Raw genomic sequence first — 21,131 nt, forward strand, 5'->3', positions numbered from 1 at the left:
GCAAAGAGCTATGGGGTAGCTGCGCTAAAAGTGTGGACAGTGGCTGATGGGTCGAGGGTGCACAGATGCACATATGTGTACTAAGTCAGTGCTTTCCCTGCCGTCCTGTGGGGGGATCGGATACCCAAGGGCAGATATTCTAGTCTCTGATTTGGGTTTGTTCGGTGGCCAGCTGGAGGCCAAGTCAAAGGATAGTTCCCAGCTTAGCTGAAGCTTCTTGTGTCTGTGGCACTGTCTGAAGAACGGCTGCTATTTGCCGGGGACAGGGAGCATCCGTGTCCCCTCTGCCCCGCTTTGTTTGGCTTTCCTCAGTTGAATTGTCCCTGTTCCCCCTTCCACTCTGTTGTAACCCTTGCATCCTACCCCTGTTTCTCTTTGTGGAGAGCCCAGGCCCGGCCCAGGGCCAGCAGTCTGCCTCCTGGTAGAGGAAGGTACCCTCTGGCTCCCAACAAGGAGGTCCTGAATTTGACCTCTGTGGATGCAACAGTGATGTTCTCCCTCCCTACCCTGCTTAGAATCCAACTCTTGGCTCTGACTCTTTGTTCCCATCTCATTTTCTTTCCTGTTTATTTCCCCTTTCCCCCAGTGTCTGCACAGCATAGCTCAGTCAAAAAAAATGGTTGTTCTTTTTTTGTTGTCTAATTTTTATTTTTATTTTTTTTTGAGACAAGGTTTCACTGTAGCTTTGGAGCCTGTCCTGGAACTAGCTCTTGTAGACCAGGCTGGCCTCAAACTCACAGAAATCCACCTGCCTCCGCCTCCTGAGTGCTGGGATTAAAGGCGTGCGCCACCACCTCTCAGCAAAACGGTTGTTCTTAAAGCTTTCTTAGAATGTGCGCCCTAATGTTCTGAGACCTAGAGCCAAGAGTGAAACAGATATTTTTCTAAATTGCTCAATCAGGTCAGAGAATAGCTAAACTGCCCCTTGGTTCCTGCCTCCCTCTCTGCTCCCCTCTCTCCTTTTGTGCTTTGTCTCCTGTGGGCTCTGTGCGTACCTGCTGGCCATGGTGACCCTGTCAACACCCTTGGTATGGGTGCTGTGGTATCTGTCTTAGGAAGAGGCCAGTGCCCCTGCTTTCCTGCCTGCCTGCCAGCCTGGGGGCTAAATCTTCTGGTGCAGAGGAATTGCTTTTCCTTTACCCTCCTCCCAGCACGGAGGACAAAAGTATTTCTCAAAACCCTGTGGCCCTGAGGTCTCCAGAAGTTCCGTGGGAGAGGCAGGCGAAGAGGAGGGGAGTTTGCTTTGTGCGTGTCTAATGTGAGGGGATAGGGAGTGGACCTTGGTTCCACCCACTAACCCTCATTTGTTGACTTTTGTTCCTCTTTGTCAGCTAAGCGAGGGGGTAGTAAGAGGCTGTATCTGTGGAAGGGCTGCCTTGGGGTATTAGATGAGGAAACCAGTAGACCATAAGGGCTTTGTGGCTTACACTGGGCTCTGTCTCAGGAGCTCGTAAATACAGATGAGGGAAACACATTCTGAGCCTTTCCTTTTCATCTTTAGACTAGGAACTATTTTGTCTTCTCTTCCTGGACTTGTGAGAAAGGCTGATGTGTTGGCTAGAGCCTCCTGGTAGATGTCGAGACACAGCCAGGCTCCTCCCGCTGCAAGGAGGAGTTAGTGTCCTCATTCTAACGGTGATATTGAGCGGCCAGTGAGAGCAGAGCCTTCGGCAGCCCAAACTGTTTTCCCGCCATAGAATTAAAAGGAAGTAGAATGTGTCCGTGTTTTCTAGGAACATGCTGACCAGAGTACCAATTGCTGAATATACATATGAAGGGTTTTAATTTTAAACATTTTTATTTATGCCTATGGGCATTTTTGTCTGCATGTATGTCTGTGCACCACTTGTAAGCCTTGTGTCTGGAAGTGAGGAGAGGGCATTGGATCTCCTGGAACTTGAAATTCGAGATGGTTGTGAGCCACTGTGGATGTGGAGAGTTGAATCCAGGTCCCCTGGAAGAGCAGTCAGTGTCCTCAGCCACCAAACCATCTCCCCAGTCCATTTTTATCTGTTTTAATGTATGCGTATGTTTATGCTTGCTTCTCTGTATGTGCCCCAGGTGTGTGCATTGCCCATGGGCCAGAAGAGGGGGTTGACTCCCCTGGAACCGCAGTTCCAGGCAGCAGTGAACCACCACGTGGGTGCTGAGCATTGAACCTGGGTCCTCTGCAAGGACAGCCAGTCTTCTTCCCTGCTGAGCTGTCTTTCTAGGCCCCATGTGTGAAGCCTTAGAGTTCAGCCATGCTTTTCTCATGACTCTTAAAATCGTGTTTTACTTGGCAGGGTGTGGTGACATGCCCTTTAACCCTAGTAGTCATGAAGCAGAGGCAGGCAGGTTTTTTTGTTTTGTTTTGTTTTTGAGACAGGGTTTCTCTGTGTAACAGTCCTAGCCGTCCTGGAACTAGCTCTTGTAGACCAGGCTGACCTTGAACTCACGGAGATCTGCCCGCCTCTGCTTCCCAAGTGCTGGGCGTGTGAGATAGACAGATCTTATAAACTGGAGGCCAGCTAGAGCTACATGGAGACCCTGTCCTTAAAAAAAAAATGCAAGTGTGTTTCTTACTAGTGCCTTCTTTCTTGTCCACCTGACAAGCAGTTCAGGCCTTAGGTTGTGTCCTGGCTTAGTATTAAATAAATATTTAATATCTAAATATCCAGAGGCAGTGGGAGCTGTGAGCGTTGTCTGACCTGACTCTGGGCACATAGCATGTCCCAGCTGCTATTCCTCACACTGAGGGACACCAGCTATTGAGGTGAATAGTTTGTGTGCTTGTGGAGTGTACCGCCACTTTTGAGAGAAGCAAACACTAACAATAGTCCAGGGCTGGAGAGACGGCTTAGCCGTCTGTACTGCTTTTGCAGAGGACTAGGGTTCAGTTCCCAACACCCATGTTAGGCTGCTCACAACTGCCTTTAACTCTTGCTCCAGGGGTAGGGGGTGGGGTGTCCTTATGGCTTCTTCAGGCACCTGTACTCACGTACATAGATACATACACATTCATGTAATTCTTAAGAAAATAATTATTATGAATTTTATATGTATGTGTTATTCCCAGCCTTCATGACTCATTGGATAAAGGACAAAAAGCTACAGGATTACATCAAGGGGACCTAATGTAGAGGGAAAGTTTAAGAAGGCAGATTGGAGCTTGATGTGATAGTGCACACACCTTTAATCTCAACACTCGGGAGGCAGAGGCAGGCAGATCTCTGTAAGTTTGAGGACAGTATGGTTTACATAGTGACTTTCAGGCCAGCTTAGGCTACGTGTAGAGACCCTGCCTCAAAAAAACAGGAAGAACAAAAGGGGACAGGTTGGCATGCGAGCTCAAGAAGAGGATGAGCAAAAGAGAGGTTGCAGGTGCATGGCAGACAGAGGGAGCGTGTGGGTAAAGACCTTGGGGTGCAGCACCGGGTTATTCCGGGTGGCGAGGCAATCTGGCAATGGTGGTGTGTGCCAGTTTGTAAACTGGAACATGGGATTAGCACTCAGGGAAGTGACTTCTAAGCTGAGGGGCCAGTGGTGGCTAGATACTCTAGGGTCAGTCTCCAGAGCTTAGAGCCCTGAGCTCCTTTGGAGGACTAGTATCAACCCATTCTCTCAAGTTCTGTAGGCCCATGAGTAAGCACCTAACTAAAGCATAGAAACCCCAGATCTAACGGGTACTGTGTCATAAAGCATGTCTGTATGGGCACTGCCGGCATAGTAGAAGCCAGGGCTTACTGCGTAATAGATGCTCAGTAAACACTGGGTGGAAGAGCCCAAATGAGTAGGTAAGCAGCTTGCTGTAGTTCCAGAGCCCGGATCCGTGGGAAAGAGGCCCTACTTTGGTGTCCGCAGCCATCTTTACCCCCAGCTAATTATACGGGTGCCACACTCATTTCGTTGCACGAGACATCTTACCTCTAATTATCTCGCTTGTTGTTTCACAGGGTCCTACAGCGCCAGCCAGGGTGTTAACTGCATCCGTGAAGATGTGGCAGCCTTTATCACCAGGAGAGACGGTGTGCCTGCCGACCCGGACAACATCTACCTGACCACGGGAGCTAGCGACGGTATTTCTGTATGTACAGAGATGGCCCATTCTTAGCCCGGTGTTCATTCGCGAGATGAACAAGTTAGGGCCGGGGGTTTGAACGAATTGGCCAGGAGACAGGCTCGGTGGGCAGAGTGAGTCGGTCTCTGGTATCTCTGTCCCAGTAACATCTCATGACCCTGGATACCAGCACAGCTTCGGTTTTCTTCCAGAGGATCGATCCACCAGCAGGCCCAACTGGTGGGGAGCTAGCTGTAGGGTGTGAGGGTGCCCCTTGGCCTCCATTGTCCTCCTCTGCTGGGCGTTGTGCTGGGTGCTGGGGAGACCTTAGGTTCACTACTTGGCCTTGGCCTACACGCCAGTGTTAATGACAGTCTAGCATTGACACCGCATACGTAAAGGTCACCTCATGAGTTTTCAGTTTCTGTTAGACCAAGTGCTGCCGTGGCCGCAGCAGGAACTGTAGGAGGCTCCACTGAAAAAGACTAAAAGATGCAGAAATGGACTGGGGAAGGTGGGAGAGGGAGAGTTTTCTTAGCTGAAGATCGGTGTATGAAAAGAACTTGGTCCGGAAAGAGGCTCAGTGTTGTGGGGATGAACTCAAGGTGGGTAAGCTCACACAGTGAAGGATAGTGACCAGAAACAGGATCAGGGAAGCAAGTAAGGCTAGTTCTGTGGATCCTAGAGACCGTGCTAGGGATTCAGGTCAGCCTAAGAAGGCTAGGGAACCATTGCCACCTCAGTAAAGGGAGGGAGGCCCCACGACTCAGTATTCAGTTCAACGTGGGCCTTGCCAGGAAGAGCCAAGTAACAGGAAGTGAGGAAGCACGTAGGAGGAGAGAGAAGAGCTGGCTCAGACTGGGAGGCAGTCAGGAGGGCACGGGCATGTGGACTGGAATCGGTGGTTACACGGCTGAAGAGTCAACAATGGCATAAGGGTGGTTGGACTGGAATCCGTGGTTACGTGGCTGAAGTCTGAAATTCTAGGCTTGGGGAAAGGGCTCGTGGCCTCCTGGGCTTTGTTTGTCAGCTTGTTTTGTTTCCTCTTTAGTGCTGAGGGTCAAACCTGGCCCTCGGTATACTAGGCGAGTGCTGGGCCACTTAGCTGCACACACCTTGGTCCTCCATTCACCTTTGGTGTGTTTCTCTCTGGCTCCGGTTCTGTGCTAAGTGCCATTAGCTAGTGTATTCTTCCTACGTGAGCAGCTGTTATTATCCTTTCTGACTTCCTGGGGGCCTTTGTCTCCTGAGCTCACAGGTTCTTGTTTTGATGTAGAGTGCTTGTTTCCCAAAGCCTTTCAAATAGATAAGTTGATCTCCTACCTCCTGGAACCCCTGAGGAAGTAGGCCCAGAGAGAGTGAGACGTCATGTTTCCCATTCTGGTGGGATTCTCGCAGCAAGGAATTGAACCTGCTCGCTGGTGGTGCCATTTCAACAGTCTTCTCTTTAGAAGTCCGTCCAGCCGTTATGGGCAACTGATGGTTATTGATAACGTAGAGTTTAAATGAGATTATCAGGGTGAGGTCAGAATAATTCTAGGGCAGGACCAGCTGGGATACTGTTTTTTAGAAAGGGATTGTTCGGTTGGTTGGTTGGGCTTTTGGAGACAGGATCTCACAATGTAGCCCAGGCTGGCCTCATGGTCATGCCTCAGCCACTGCTGTTATTGAACATATGTTGCTCCACACCTGTCAAGTGGCCAGTCCTCTACTACATGCCATATATAAGTCAAGAGCTTTAACACATGTGGGTTTTTTAAAATATTTATTTATTTAGTATGTATACAATATTCTGTCTGTGTGTGTGCCTGTAGGCCAGAAGAGGGCACCAGACCCCATTACAGATGGTTGTGAGCCACCATGTGGTTGGTGGGAATTGAACTCAGGACCTTTGGAAGAGCAGACAATGCTCTTAACCTCTGAGCCATCTCTCCAGCCACAACACATGTGTTTTGTACTGCCTACTTCAGCTCTCATGTTCCAGCTAAGGAAACAGAAGCAGGCAGCAGGGCCCCTGGTGGAGAGAGAGCTGGGGCTGGGCCACCTCAGGCTTGTCTGCTTGTTGCCTCTGGAAGGATGAGAAACAGCAGGGCCCCTGTAGATGTTACCTTTTGTTGCAGACGATCCTGAAGCTCCTGGTCTCTGGGGGCGGCAAGTCTCGGACAGGCGTGATGATCCCCATCCCCCAGTACCCCCTCTACTCCGCGGTCATCTCCGAGCTGGATGCCATCCAGGTGAACTACTACCTAGACGAGGACAACTGCTGGGCCTTGAACGTGGACGAGCTCCGGCGGGCGGTGCGACAAGCCAAGGACCACTGTGACCCCAAAGTTCTCTGCATTATCAACCCCGGGAACCCCACAGGTCTGCGCGTCACTCTCTTACCGCTTTCTCAGGGGGCTCGGAGGGGCTGGTGTGTGGACGCTTGGCCACTAAAGAACTGAAGGACGCAGGTCCTCTCTGTGCCAGTTTCCTGATTCAATTTACATTTGCTAACAGCTATAGAGCTCGCTTCAGGCCACCTCAGGAGATGAGAAGCAGGCAGCTTTTTGCTTTTTTTCTCTTTCTTTCGTTCTTTCCTTTTCTTTTTTTTTGTTTTTTGTTTTTGAGGGTTGTGTTACCAACAGGACCTGCTCTTTTTCATAGTCTACCTCCATTTGTAAAGTCTCATCTCCTCTAGATTCTGCACACAAACATCACCCTCCAGCCCGGGGCACAGCACATTTACTTCCTCTTGTTTTTCTCACTGGGTTTCAGAATGCTGGTGTGTGGAGTTTGGTTGTTCCTTTGAGAAGAAAATGCCATATTAAAAACAAGCAAGCAAACAAACAAAAAAGCCTCTTTCTAGAAGTTGAAAAAAATGCCCCAAATTTTGCATGTTTTTCTTAGAAAAAAAAGTATCCAGTCCTGCCTGTTTTGACCCCCAAGCTGCTGGTTCGTGTGGCTCCAGGGTTATTTGGATGAGAGAACAGGAACTCCCTTCTCTTTCTTTGTTGAGCTAAGTTGGAGTGGGGCCAAAATACATCAGAATTGATTGTGGAATCTGCTTTTCCGAAACGTGAGCTGATGCTTCAATAAGCTGAAAACAACCACTTGAATTCCTAAATGCAGCCAAGGTGCATCTGGTGCAAACACTGGTGTGCGTGCTCCAGTGCCTTGTAGCAGGGATGAAGAGTCTAGTCTACCCATGATGCAGTTCAGGGAAAAGACACGGGACTCTGTTCTCAATCGGGCTGTAGATCAGTATCACAAAGCGAGCTTGGAAAACCTCCCAGGTCAGCCCAGATGTCAGTGTTCTTAATCCTGAGACCTGCTTCTTTAGGACACCGGCTCCTAAACTTTGAGCTCGCTAAAGTACAGAAGGTGGACTCCGCTCACCCGTGTTTTAATGACTGGGGTAGGGCTGGAGAACTGGCAGGTCCACCCAGTCCAAGATGACACTTGTGCTGATCCCAGGGCCGCGCTTGGAACGGCGAGTCCGGCAGCACTTGTCTGCTGAGTCGGCTCTTGAGTCAGTTCCTGTCTGTTTCTTTGGAGACAGTGAATTTCTATCTGGCCTGTACTGGCTGTGTCATCCAGGCAGACCTCAGAGTCACAGCAGCCCCACTCTTCCGCCTCCGAGTGCTGAGATTACAGGCATAAGCCACGCGCATGTCTTCTGAGTCAGGATTTTCTGCCCTGTAAATCTTTTTACCTCCCTGCCTGGGAGGACATACCTCCACCAAAGACTTGCCTGTTGTGAGTAAAGGGACTCTGTGAATGTGTATTATTATACGTAATTCATTCTCTCTCTCTCTCTCTCTCTCTCTCTCTCTCTCTCTCTCTCTCTCTCTCTCTCTCTGTTTCTCATTTGTTTGAGGTAGGGTCTCTCTATGTAGTCTTGGCTGTCCTGGAACTAGCTCTTGTAGACCAGGCTGGCCTCAAACTCGCAGAGATCCGCCTGCCTCTGCCTCCCGAGTGCTGGGTTAATACGCTACCACCGCCCGGCTTTATAACCCTTATGAAGAGTGATTTATGAATAAGCACCATCCGCCCGTCTTCTCTGAGGCCTTAATGTTTGGAAATCAGTCAGCTGCTAGGGGAGGGTTGGCAGGAAAAGGAAACTTCCCAACTACATACCATAACCAGCTCAGCTAAAGATGTCAACATAGCCAGGGTGCTTTGGGTTTCAAGAGAGAAACCTGGCTCAAAACTGAAAGGCCGTATGGTGGAACTTGACGTCTCGTCATAAAACGGTCATCTGAATCAGCTTTCGTGTGGGAAGTACCTCAGTTCACATCTCAGCTCTGCTGTCCTCTGAGTCGGATTCCTTCTTCGAATCTGTCCTTGGGGGGCCTTCAGCAACTCCATCCTTGCTCATCAGGTGAAACCTTAGAGTCCATCTTTCCCTGTGATTTCACTGAGAGTCCTAGGGTACTTACTGGCCCATCTCCGAACCAGTCAAATCACTAGGACTTTGATAACACAGATCTTTATTCACTCAGAAGTCCTTCTTGGGCTGGCCTCGAACTTGTATCTCTCCTGCTTCAGCATACAGTGCTTGGATTAGAAGTGTGCATCTAGGCCAGGACCTTTTATCTCCTGCTATGTGGTCTTCACAAGGCAGCTGTGGTATGCTGCAGGAGGGAGGAGGTAATCACAGATGTTCCTGTCCGTTTGTAGGGAATTGCTTAGGCCCGTCTTCTGGTGTGCTGCTCTTAGGGGCCGGCTTTTTGGACCTGTAAGCAAAGTTGAGTCTTATGTCTCCCCCAGCTGGGCATAACATGGCCCCTATAAAACCACGTAAATTATTCTCCATAACTTTTCATGTTTGTCTCTTCAGTGTCTTCATGGCTGTGCCCTAGTGATTGCTGGATTCCGGGCCCGGGGTAAACATAAGCCAGTTTTTTATCTTCAAGTGTGCATTATGTATATCAGTGGAATCTTTGCATCCCTTCAATCTCCTTTCCACCACCAGGCTGAGTTCATTTCAAGGCTCTGGTCCTTCAGTTTCTCTTTGTGTTCCCCTTAGCATTCTGTGGACACGTGTTTGCACATTCTGATGCTCACATCTCTGCTTGCATTCCTGTAGGATGAGGTTAGGAGATCACAAGACCCACAGAAGGTTTGTCAGTAGGCTCTACCCACAAAGAGGTCAGCCCCTGTCTGCGAGAGTAATGCTGGTTCCGTATAGAAACCAGGGCCTGGCACTCTGCTGGAGTCTCAGAGTCCTGAGCTCCCTGCTTAGGAAGCTTGGTTGGCACTCGATGGCCAAAGAAAAGTCAGTCCCTTACTAAAGAAACTGGCTCATTGCTTAAGTAGTGGAAGGTAGAAATCCTGGCTGAATCATTATAAGATACATTTCTGTTTTTATAGATATTCTCATATCATTCCATAAATAGGTATATAGACATTTTTTTTTCTTTTTAGTCAAAAGGTAATAGTCTACATGCTTTTCTGATTTAGGCTGTCTATACATGCAGGAATAATACATGCATATATGTTTATGTTTGTGCATATATGTGTCACACAGCATATATTTGCTGTACATACAATCAGCCCGATTGAGCACACCGGAAATCCCTGGTGTCCCACTTAAAACGAGGAGAAACTACAAGGAAAGCTCCACCTCCACCCTCTTCCCCTTTGCCCTCTGCTCTGGTGGTGTGCCCGTAGGCCGCTGACTTAGCCATCCTGCCGTTTGCACCCGTTCTCTGACATGCATGGTAGGTGTCTTCCCTGCCGGTGTTGAGGCACGTCCTGAAGGAGGCCAAGGAGAACCGCAGTGTGCTCTCTCAGGGTCCCCAATGGGGCCAGTTCTCTGCAGTAGCCATTGGCAGGGGACACCAGCCTGGCTTGTTCATTTGGTATTCTGCAAGTACCGCTTTGAACACTTGCCAGCTCTGAGGGTAGATGATGAGCTGGGATGAGCCTGTCGCTTCCTTGTGGGCGTGTGCACCTGCCTTTCTGGGAAGACACCCACAGTTCTTCAGTAACTCCAGCTCAGTTACCATATCAACCAATGCAGTTTTGCATTGCTTGCTGCTGGTGCCTAGTAGAGGAGTCGTGGGGAGCTAATGAAGTTAACGCCTTTGTTTTATTTTCCTGCTCACTGTGACGTGTTCGTGCCTTTCTGTCCTCCAGAAAAGACAAACACATGTGCACACCCCAGTCGTAAGACTAACCAAAAAGCTAGGTGTGGAATACTTTTCCTTGCCCGTGCCTGGTGTCATTAAACTAGGCAGGAGTGGAGCCCGTAGGCATGACCGGGGCTTGGTTTCACTGCTCGGCAGAGCAACTAGGAGGGCGGTCTCCTGGGATCTCCAGGGAACTTAGGACACCCAAGTGATTTGGGTGGGAGTATTACTTGGGGACAACTTCAGTAGCAATACAACCTACATTTTGGTTTTTTTGGGGATTTTGTAGGCCAGGTACAAAGCAGAAAGTGCATAGAAGATGTGATTCACTTTGCCTGGGAAGAGAAGCTTTTCCTACTGGCTGATGAGGTAAGAGCAGTCCCAGAGATGGTGGGGCAAGCTCAGAGAGGGAGGGGGCGAGCCTGCTCTTCTAGGGGAGGGATTCAGATCTGATCATTCTATAGCCAGAGAGAAGTTTCTAGGCAGAATGATTCTGGCAAGCAAAGATGAGGATGTACATTCTTAACCTATGAATTTGGACAACGAATTATCTCTCTGTTGACTTGGACTCCAGCTATAGTGTACACACACACACACACACACATGTTCTCCATGTATACGGAGATGGGGAGAGGGAGACTGAGACTCTGCTATGTAACCCAGGCTACCCTAGAACTTACTGTGTAGCCCAGGCTGGCTTTAAACTCACAGCAACCCTGGTGCTTCAGTCTCCCAGTGCTGAGAGCTTTAAAGTTGTCAGCTTTAAAGTTGCTTTCAACTTGGAGAATGATGATGATAATGATGATGATGATGATGATGATGATGATGGGGTCACAGGTCACAGGCTAGATCCTGGACTCAAATTATGTCTTCCGAATCCTTCTTTCATCTCTGTGTGTCAGCCCCATATCTTTCCAGTCTAGCTTTGATCCTTGTGGTTCCAGTAAGTTTACGCCTGATTGATTCAACTTGAGCTACGATTATTAAAGCAATCACTATTGCATGGGGTTGTAATATGCAGATTGGCCAGACCTAGGCAAGGTGCAGGATGTCTGCCCTGTTCTTCCCCAACGTCCACCCGGAAAGCCAGGGAGGACCTTCCCGGAGGGAACTCCATGGGCTCCTACCTAAGAGCCGGCTGTAGCTGCCCTGCGGCAGAGATGGCCTATGCCACTCCCAGTGTACAGTTTTTTTTTTTTTTTTTTGGTTTTTCAAGACAGGGTTTCTCTGTGGCTTAGGAGCCTGTCCTGGAACTAGCTCTGTAGACCAGGTTGGTCTTGAACTCACAGAGATCCGCCTGCCTCTGCCTCCCGAATGCTGGGATTAAAGGCGTGCGCCACCACCGCCCGGCCCAGTGTACAGTTCTGAGCTCTCTTGGTAGTTCTCACCTTCTGTCTCATTTACTCTCCAACTTCTGGCGAGCCTGTGAGGACCTCGGGTCTGTAACTGTAATTTCTTGAACCCCAGTCGTGACTCCTAGGCTCACCCATTCTTTGTCCGCTCGGGAAGAAGGAAACCGAGGACCCACCGTGTTCGTTGTCAGTTTATCTTTGTTGGTTCATGTTTTCTGGTTAGCCGTAGTTTCGAGCTACTATTTTCTCTCCTCCATGAGCACCCTGCAGTATTACCACATTTAAGTAGTCATAATTAACCACGGATCTAAAAGCCTTAATTTCTAAAAGGAAAAAAAAAAGGCAACAGAGAGACCTCGGGATTAGGACAATGTACTAACCACCCCACTGGTCTGGGAGGAGGGTAGGTCCTCCGCCGTTGAGGTGGAAGCTTGCCTGATTTTCCCACTGGTCCCGAAAGCCAGTTTCCCTGGCTATGGAACCGGCAGGGTGGTACTTGTAGGCCTTGAGTGCCAGATCTAGACACGGGAGAACGAAGCGCGTGGGCCCTGCTCTGGCAGAAAGAGCAGAGGCGAAGACAAATGGTCCCAAGCCTGGTAAGTGGCACAAAGCACACCTGACGGAGTGTAACCCCTACAACAGAGAGCGGAGGACAGGGGATGGCTGCGTCACTAGACAAGTGAACAGTGCTTTAGAAGAAGAATCTGTGTGGGAGGCTGGCAGTACCCGGTGCCATCACTGACCCGATGTGTCAAACAGGCAGGCTGGAGATTGGGTATGGGAAGCGTAAGGAATGTCAGGGAAGCATCCAGCCTAAGGCTTTTCCCTTGCTTGGTCTGGAAGGTTCCTTCAGGTACATTCTGGCTTATCTGTGGAATTAGCCTTGGAAGCTGGGCTGGTTGGTTTGTTCAAGGCTGGACTTTGTGACCTACCTCTGACCGACAGGTTCACGCGGTGCCTGTGCACCCCTCTTGGGTGTGGACCCTTGGCTGCTCTCAGCCACAGCCTGCGTTTGTCCAGGCCTTCCAGGAGACCTCACTGCCCTGTCATGTTCCTGCTGCAGGTCTATCAGGACAACGTGTACTCTCCCGACTGCCGCTTCCACTCCTTTAAGAAAGTGCTTTACCAGATGGGGCACGAGTACTCCAGCAACGTGGAGCTCGCGTCCTTCTACTCCACCTCCAAGGGCTACATGGGCGAGTATGTCGGCCTCCCCTCCTCTGCCGCCGCTGGCGGGCCTGTTATCCCTGCACCGCTCCCTCCTTTCTGCCTGGCCCACGGGTTGGAAAGCAGCCCCTATCCTTGGCTGCAGCTCTGAGAGTCAGGAGACAGGCCGCACCCCCCTGGCAGATCTAGTGGTGTAAGAGCAGGGGCTCAAGTGACCTGCAGCCGTGCTCAGACCAGGCTCTGGGTAAGGGACAGAAATGAATACAGTTTCCCATAGCAGCTCTGAGCCTGGGATCTTCTGCTCTGACCCTGACTGAAGTCTGAGGGCCCATGAAGAGAGGAGCTGGGTGGACAGGTACCAAGCTCCACGTCCAAGGCTGCCTTAGCGTAGGATCGTAAGGCTGAAGGACCAGTCTGGGGTCCATCTTTATTTATTTGACTAGGATTCACCGAGCACCCCGAGTTTGTAGCACTGTAACATACATGTAGCACTGTAACATACATGTAACATACATGGCCAATATGTTATTGAGGAGTGAAGAGCAAAGAGGAAGGTCACGTGGCAGGTGGAGAGCTGAGGTCCCAGAGGAGGTAGACATGCCGGAAGCTGGGACTGGAGTTGCAGGAAGGGAGACATTTGGAGGAAGAACGTCCTGGGCAGAGGGAATGGCATATGAAGTCCGAAGGAATATTTTGCCTAGGTCAAGGGAACCGTCTCCTTAGATTGTTCTTGACTTAATTTGATGTAGACTAGTATGTGGATTAGGTTTCAGGCTAAGCAGCTATAACAAAATGGCCCTAAAATATAGAGGCTCCAAAAGGGTGAAAATCTATCTATTTTTGACATAATGCTTCAAAGAATCCAGGAAAACAAGGCTGTGCTCCTCGGGGTCATTCGAGGACCGTGGCTTGCGAGTCTGCTTCCTCAATACGTGGTCTCCATCTTTAGGGTGAGGGCTGTCTGTAGTCTCTGTCTCTGGCTCCCCGGAAACAGGAAGGGAAGAAAGGAAGGCGAGCACTAGCTTCTCTCTGTAGGAAAGTGTCCTCATCCCAATACCTGTTTCCCTACCCCTGGCAAGAGCTCAGCCACAGCTGCCTGCCTGGTACTCAGGGTGTGGCGGTACAGAATCTGCCTTCCTGTAACTGGTGCTCCCTCTCGCCGATTCTGCAGGTGCGGCTACCGAGGGGGCTACATGGAGGTGATTAATTTGCACCCTGAGATCAAAGGGCAGCTGGTAAAGCTACTGTCGGTTCGCCTCTGCCCGCCGGTGTCTGGACAAGCCGCCATGGACATCGTCGTGAACCCCCCTGTCCCAGGCGAGGAGTCCTTTGAACAGTTCATCAGGGTGAGTCCGCGTGACCCAGCTGCGTCACTGCTGTAGTCAGGGTCACGGTTCCTGACCAGCCACATTTGATGGTGTGTCTGTGGGTGTCCGTCCGTGTCCATCCTTCAGGGGTCACCATGATGTCTCGTGGTGGCTGAACCACTCTCATGAGTTAAGTCCAGAAGTGCAACGGAGTGTGTTTAGAAGTGGGAAGAATGTTCTCTTCTTTCTCGCCTGTGTGCATTGTAAGTGAGGAGGATCCCAGGAGAGCCCCGTGTCTGGCAGACATTTTTGTTACTAACCTGAAAAGAAGGGGAAGTAGATAGGCACAGAGTATCGGTTTAAAAAGCAACAATAAAACCATTTTAGATTGTACAGTCTAAAAGTCAGTTCCCAGACGGTATAAATTCATCTCTCTCTCTCTCTCTCTCTCTCTCTCTCTCTCTCTCTCTCTCTCTCTCTCTCTCTCTCTTTCACACGCACACACACACTGGAGGGTTTAATAGCCCTGTTTTTGAGTTCACGAGCCTACTGCTTCAACCTCTTAAAGGCTAGGATTCCAGGCATACACTACCACACACCCTTTCCCCCTTCACCTTTTCTCTTTCTTATAGTAAAATACAAATAACTAAACCTTTGCTCTTTTAAAATACATGGTTCTAGACTACTGTAGTGAATGCCTTTAATCCCAGCACTCAGGAAACAGAAGCAGAAGGGCCTCTGTGAGTTTGAGGCCAGCCTGGTCTACATAGTGAGTTCCAGGTCATTCAGAGCCACAGTGATACCCCGTCTAAACAAACAGTTAGCTTCATTATGGAAAGACATTCAGATTGTGTGCAGCCATCTCTCCCTTCCATCTCAAGAACTCTTCCATCATCCCCAGCTGACATTTCAGATCCAGTAAATGCATAGCTTCCTGGAAGCCATCGTTCTACTAGGTCTCCATGAGTCCCCCTAACATGTATATGCAGAGGTGGAATTATACAATGTTTGCTCCTCTGTGCCTGGCTTATTCCACTTGGTGCAGTGTGTCAGAAGAGCAGAAGTCTCTTTGGGATTGAGGACTGGGTCGTATGTCGTTGCATGGCTGTGCCCCCTTTTGTTTTATCCACTCATCTTCAGGACCTACCTTTGGCACGGTAGTACTTGCCGAATGTCCGATTGATTCTATTCCGGCTGTGGACGCTTTTCCAGCTCTGCTGACTCTCTTCTCTCTGGGTCTGTGTCCGCGTATACCACACTGACAGAGACTGCAAAGGGGTAGTCCCGGATGACATGATGGGACTGGGCTGGTCTCCAGGAGGACCCGTGACTCTCACAGATGTGTTTCTAGGATATTCCTTCCAGAGTCAGGTCCATTTAGATTGATGAATGAAAAAAAAAATGCCTGGGAACTGGAGAGATGACTCAACAGTTAAGAGCGCTGGCTGCTCTTTCAGAGGTCCTGAGTTCAATACCCAGAAACCAGAACCATCTGTAATGAGATCTGGCACCCTCTTCTGACCTGCAGGTGTACATGCAGACAACTATACATAATAAATAAATAAATCTTTTAAGAAAAAAGAAAGAAAGAAAGAAAAAAAGGAAAGAAAGAAAGAAAGAAAAAAGGAAAAAAAAATCCCAGCCGGGCAATGGTACGCACACCTTTAATCTCAGCACTCAGGAAGCAGAGGCAGGTGATCTCTGTGAGTTCGAGGCCAGCCTGGTCTACAGGAGCTAGTTCTAGGATAGGCTCCAAAGTTACAGAGAAACCTTGTCTTGAAAAATAAAAAAAATAAAAAAAAGAAAGAAAAGAAAAGAAAAGAAAGAAAAAAATCCCTGCAGAAAGCCCTGTCTGTTCCTATCCACCCCTTCCCCTTGCCCTATTTACTGTGCTATGCATACACAGCTCATTTCTGTCAATGTGTTCTATTACCTATGTGTTGAAAGTACAGCCTTCCATAGCCTTACCTAGGGTTATTGATACTTGTGCTTTCTGTCCATCATCAGGAAAAAGAATTCGTTCTTGGTAATCTGGCCGAGAAAGCGAAGCTGACAGAAGATCTGTTTAACCAAGTCCCAGGGATTCAGTGCAACCCCTTGCAAGGAGCTATGTATGCTTTTCCCCGGATCCTCATTCCTGCCAAGGCTGTGGAGGCGGCTCAGGTCAGTGGAGGGTCGGCTGTCTTCCTGGCTTCGCTTGAGCTGTCTGGGTCATGGTTGGCGTTTGCTTTGGTGAGCAGCGCTGCTGGCCTTAGGGGTTCTGAACTCTGTGGGCCTCTTGGACAGATGCAGTTTACCGTGTGTCCTCGAATGTCTGGGCCCCAGAACCATCTTCTTGACCGTGACCTGATATCCTGCTTTATTTTGCAGGCAGGACCGGGGGAAGGAAGGGCTCAGGCACAGAAAAGGGGGCCTGGCATTCCGCATTCTGGTTCTATCTGGCTTTGATCGCCACCTCATGGGGTCTTGATTGCCCAGGTGGGGCTGCACTATGTAGCTCACTTTGGCGCTGAATTCAAGTCATTCTTGTTGAAGACTCTCAAGTGCTGGGATTATAGGTGTGAACCAAAACCAGCTCTGGCTCTGGTTTTGGTTTTAATGTGTGCGGGTCTAGTGTAGAGCCAGACATGAAGCTCAAGTTCTGTCCTCCTCCCGCAGGCCCATAAGATGGCCCCAGACATGTTTTACTGCATGAAGCTCCTGGAGGAGACCGGCATCTGTGTCGTGCCTGGCAGTGGCTTTGGGCAGCGAGAAGGCACCTACCACTTCAGGTAAAATATCTTCTGTGGAGGCGGGCGGTGTTGGTCCCTGGCTTGTCCAGGGCAACTTGGGTTCCTGCCTTAGAGACTGAGGGGTCTGAGCCTCTGTTCTCCTTGAGCAATCCCACCATGGCAAGCTGAGACCCTGTCAGAGAGAAGGAAAATGGGTACACTGCACAGCCGTCTCCTGAGTGTTCCTGGGCTGTTCTCTCCGCCGCCTCCTGTCTCTGTCACACTCCGTGCTTCTGGGTGCGCGGGGCAAAGCCTGTGCGTTAGTTGGGTTTCAGTTACTATTGTCAGCCCCATGATGAAAAGCAACTCGGGGAGGAAGGTGTTTATTTGGTGTACAGGTTACAGTCCACAGTCAGGGGGAGCCAGTGCTGGTCCCTGGAGGCAGGATCTGAAACCATGACCACAGAGGAGCCCTGCTCACTGGCTTGCTTTCTACGGTTCGTTCATCCTGCTTTCTTATATAATCCAGGATGTCTGCCCGGGGATGGCACTGCTCGTGCCTGGCTGGGCCCTTCCACATCAATCATCAGGCCAGTCTGATAGTTATTTTCTCAAGTGAAGTTCTTCCCAGATAACACTAGCTTGTGTCAAGTTGGCAGAAAAAGCAACCAGGACAGCCTGGCGCAGGGCAGGTGCTCTGTAGCCCCCTTGGCTGCACTATGGCCGTGGCACTACCCTAGGCCCCAAAGGCTGCCAAGGCTCCACGCTGACACAGAGGTAGCTCCACATTCTGAGAGGCTGTTCACAGCCATGCCTGGTCCAGCCCTGGACAGACATGAGCACGGATTCCCAGAGCTGTTCGGCAAGGGTTCCTCCCCAAGGCCAGCTCCGTTCAGAATCCGATCATTTCTCCACCGCTCCTGTGTCTGTGTATCTTGTAGCAGATGCTAAAAAAAGAAATGTCATGAGTGGCTGGCATCTGGAGCCAAGTCTTTGCTAAGTCAGAGGACACGGGTTGTGCCCTAAGAGGGACACACTGCCTACCTGGCCCTTTTACCTTTGGTCAGGGTCTCTACTGTGGTTTAAGATCCACCGGAAATGTAGAGCTGAGATTGCGGTGTAGCTCGGTGGTCGATCATGCGACGAGTGTGAGTCCCGGGTTCCATGCCCCGCGTGCCACCCAAAGTGTTGATGAGCCGGGAAGTCTGTTGTCGGGGCCAGAGGGAGAGCTGGGTTACTGTGGCAACTGGAGATGTCTGTGAAGTGAAAACTGAGATTTGAGGCTGGCTTCCTGTCAGAAGCTGGATCCTGGAACACACAAGCACACCCAAAGAGTCAATGTTTAATTTCTGAAGAAGGAAAAGAAAAGAGTAAGAGTCATGCTCTAGGATTAGAAAATAGTTTGGCCATTTGCCTAGCATCCATGAAACCCTAAATCCAATCCCTAGCACCACAAAAATGGGGCCATATTCTAGAAAGTTCTATACTAGTCAGAATGTGGTGCCCTAGCTGGATGTGGTGGTGCATGCACTTTAAGATGCTGAGGCAGAAGAATTACTGTAACCTCAAGGCCAGCCTGAGCAGCAGGTGAATTCCAGAACAGCCAGTCCCATATGAGACCTTGTTTTATAAAGGAGGAAGAAAAGGTGGGAGTAGGGGGTAAGGGAGAGTCCAGGGCAGGTAGATCTCTGAGTTCAAAGCCAGTCTGGTCTACATAGCAAGTTCTAAGGACAGCTGGGGCTACATACAGAGACCCAGTCTTAACGACAACAAAACCCGATAAGCAAAACAATGGTGCTGGCCTTTTGTAGTAACGAAAGATACATTTTGGTGAGTCGATCCAGTTCGTTGCTTTAGTAGAAAGGTCTCACCGTAGTGAAAATGTCTGTGTACAAGCCACTGTGGAGGTATGTGTCTCTATTCCCAGCTTCCTGGAGTCTGAGGCAAGAGGGTTGCTGAGGCTCAGGGCTTCATGGCTCTTCTGGACAGCTTGTGAGATTGGGAAGAAGACCTAGGGGAGACAGTAGTTTCACAAATGAGAGGCTCTCTCTGAATCAAACAAGGTGGGGCCCTGTGTCCACACAGGGATCTCCCAACCTCGTCATTCTCCCGACCTCGTCACCCTCCCGACCTCGTCACCCTCCCGACCTTGTCACCCTCCTGACCTCGTCACCCTCCCGACCTCGTCACCCTCCTGACCTCGTCACCCTCCCGACCTCGTCACCCTCCCGACCTCGTCACCCTCCTGAACTCCTCTTCACTCTGCAGTGCAAGGAGTGTTGTTGTTCACCCTATGAACAGCCCGGCTGATGGTGCTCTCTTTCCTGACAGAATGACAATTCTCCCTCCCGTGGAGAAACTGAAGACAGTGCTCCATAAGGTGAAAGATTTTCACCTCAAGTTCCTGGAGAAATACGCATGAGGACACCTCAGGCGCCAGAGGGTCTCGGTCCCGATCCCACCCAGGCCTTCCTCTTGGACTCTGCCTCAGACAGACCTCATGCAGACCGTCAGCCCGGTTCATCATCATGTTTCCCAGGAGACTTTCTTTGTGCCTTGAGCAAACAGTGATTTTGCAATGTCTCGCAGGCCCTGTTGTTTTTTTTCAATGCAGCCAAAGTAGAGTCACCTTGCTCGACAGATGTGGCTGGGATTCTCTGAATCACCTATCCTTCTTGTGTTCGGAAAGTTCCTTTGGGTTTTGAACAGCCAGGGTACATTGAAATGAGAGCGTTCTTACCTACAGAAACAAGCAGGTGTTGGGAATGTGTGACTTTACATGGTGAGGACCGGAAGCCCAGAAATCAACAGTGAGATCCCTTAGCAGCGTGGAGACGTACGTTTTGAACAGTAAACCTGCAAGTCCGGCAAGCACCCAGAGAAAACTTGTCATTCTGGTCTGGATATAGACAGCTCCTCACAGACCAGAATACTGAAGTCAGTAGAGGCACGGGGTCACATCAGATTCCAGGCTAGATGGTACTGAACACAGCATTGGCAGGGGCCATGACCTTGGTCAGAGGTCCTGAGGGGAAGTGGGGGGAAAAAAGGCTGCAAGTTGAGCTGGGTCTTCTGAGCCGCGCAGCAGGTGCGGGATGACTCAGCACCCTGAGCTCTGCCATGCTTTTGCTGAGACCTTGGTATAAAAGGTCTCCCGGGCTGCAGGGACACCAGGGAGAGCCCTGAAATATCTTGGTGACGCGAGGATCCATCCCACTTGGTTACCTAGGGACAGTTTTCTCCCAAGGGCTTGTCTGAGCCTTTGTACCGATTGCCCTCTGCTGGTGGCAGTAGAGATAAGCAAAGGCTGAGAAGAGCCCTACATTAGGAGCAGGTGGATCTTTTTAAAAATCTGAAGTGCAGCCCCTGCAGGTCTTCTAACTGTTTCAAACTAAATTTGGCTCATTTTTGTGACTGTAATCGATGACGGTGCCCGCTACACCAGCTGCCAGGAAGGGGTGTGCAGTCTGAGTCAGCAAACTTCTCCTACAGCAGTTTCCTGCCTCCCTCCCCGTCTGTGGACAGGGTCCCACGTCATCAGCCATCCCTCCGTGTCACAGTAGCCGCCACCAAGCAGGCATAGTCCTTAAATACCGCACCTGGGTGGAGCCAGGTGCATGCCAAGGAGACAGGTGCTACAGGGAGCAGCAGGCCGGGTTTTCCTCCCCAACATCCCTTGGCCGGTCTACCTTCTTCATGAGAAGTGAGGGAAGCCATGACCAGCTCAGGGGCCCATGGACCCAGTGAGTCTGGGGGAACGCAAGGAGCTAGAGAGCAATGCGTAGGGCTGTGGGGTCCTGTGCTGTGATTCCACACTGGGTCTGTGCAGGGGGTGCAGTTTTTAAAAGAGCTTCAAGCTGCTAACATGAGATTACTGTGAAGGAAGCAGCCATGGTCTTATCAAAATGAAATCTTCTGGAACTTTCCTTAAAGAGTTGAAAAGGTAGCGTGTATGCTTGCTAGGCATATACATTCTGCGATATCTCAATGAATGGTTAACTAGAAGCTAGACTATTTTTTATATTTTTGTAACAATTGCTTTTTTCATGTTGGGGGGGGTGGGAGGGTTAGTATTTATAGTCCTAACAAGTCCAATAATTTTTATAAGTCTCTTCAGATTATAAATAATCCTCCAAATTTTGCAATGTTTACATGTTTTTTTTAAAAAGATGATAAATATGCTACGTTTGCTTTTTAAATAAAAGCTTAGGTGTTCTGAGAGATTAATAACGTCAAGTAGGAATACTGGTTGTGGCAGTTTGGGTTTTCCACAGAATCTGTTCCCACGCCTTTTCTCTCCCAGCGTCAATGAACACAGTTGTTTGTCGTTTGGGGTTTCCCTTGGGAGTCGATTCCTGTGAGGTTGCTGTTCCTCCAGAGATGGGGGTGGGTGGTGCTGTGGAAGCCTGGGCCAGGCTGGACCTGGGTCAGTGACACCC

At 49.9% G+C, this 21,131-nt stretch overlaps 1 protein-coding gene across 3 annotated transcripts in view; it reads left to right on the forward strand.

The window, feature by feature from the left end:
- Positions 1–19,280, forward strand: part of Gpt2 (glutamic--pyruvic transaminase 2) — a 31,719-nt gene extending 12,439 nt beyond the window's left edge. For all 3 annotated transcript variants that reach the window (XM_075976775.1, XM_075976777.1, XM_075976776.1), the window contains exons 5-12: positions 3,936–4,066; positions 6,160–6,403; positions 10,445–10,524; positions 12,571–12,707; positions 13,846–14,020; positions 15,989–16,144; positions 16,640–16,752; positions 19,024–19,280. In XM_075976775.1, the coding sequence (XP_075832890.1) occupies positions 3,936–4,066; positions 6,160–6,403; positions 10,445–10,524; positions 12,571–12,707; positions 13,846–14,020; positions 15,989–16,144; positions 16,640–16,752; positions 19,024–19,114 (1,127 nt within the window). In that variant the 3' untranslated portion in view covers positions 19,115–19,280. The remainder of the gene's footprint in view (positions 1–3,935; positions 4,067–6,159; positions 6,404–10,444; positions 10,525–12,570; positions 12,708–13,845; positions 14,021–15,988; positions 16,145–16,639; positions 16,753–19,023) is intronic.
- Positions 19,281–21,131: the final 1,851 nt, after the last annotated feature.

This window comes from Microtus pennsylvanicus, chromosome 6 (genome assembly GCF_037038515.1).
Source record: "Microtus pennsylvanicus isolate mMicPen1 chromosome 6, mMicPen1.hap1, whole genome shotgun sequence".
NCBI lineage: Eukaryota > Metazoa > Chordata > Mammalia > Rodentia > Cricetidae > Microtus > Microtus pennsylvanicus.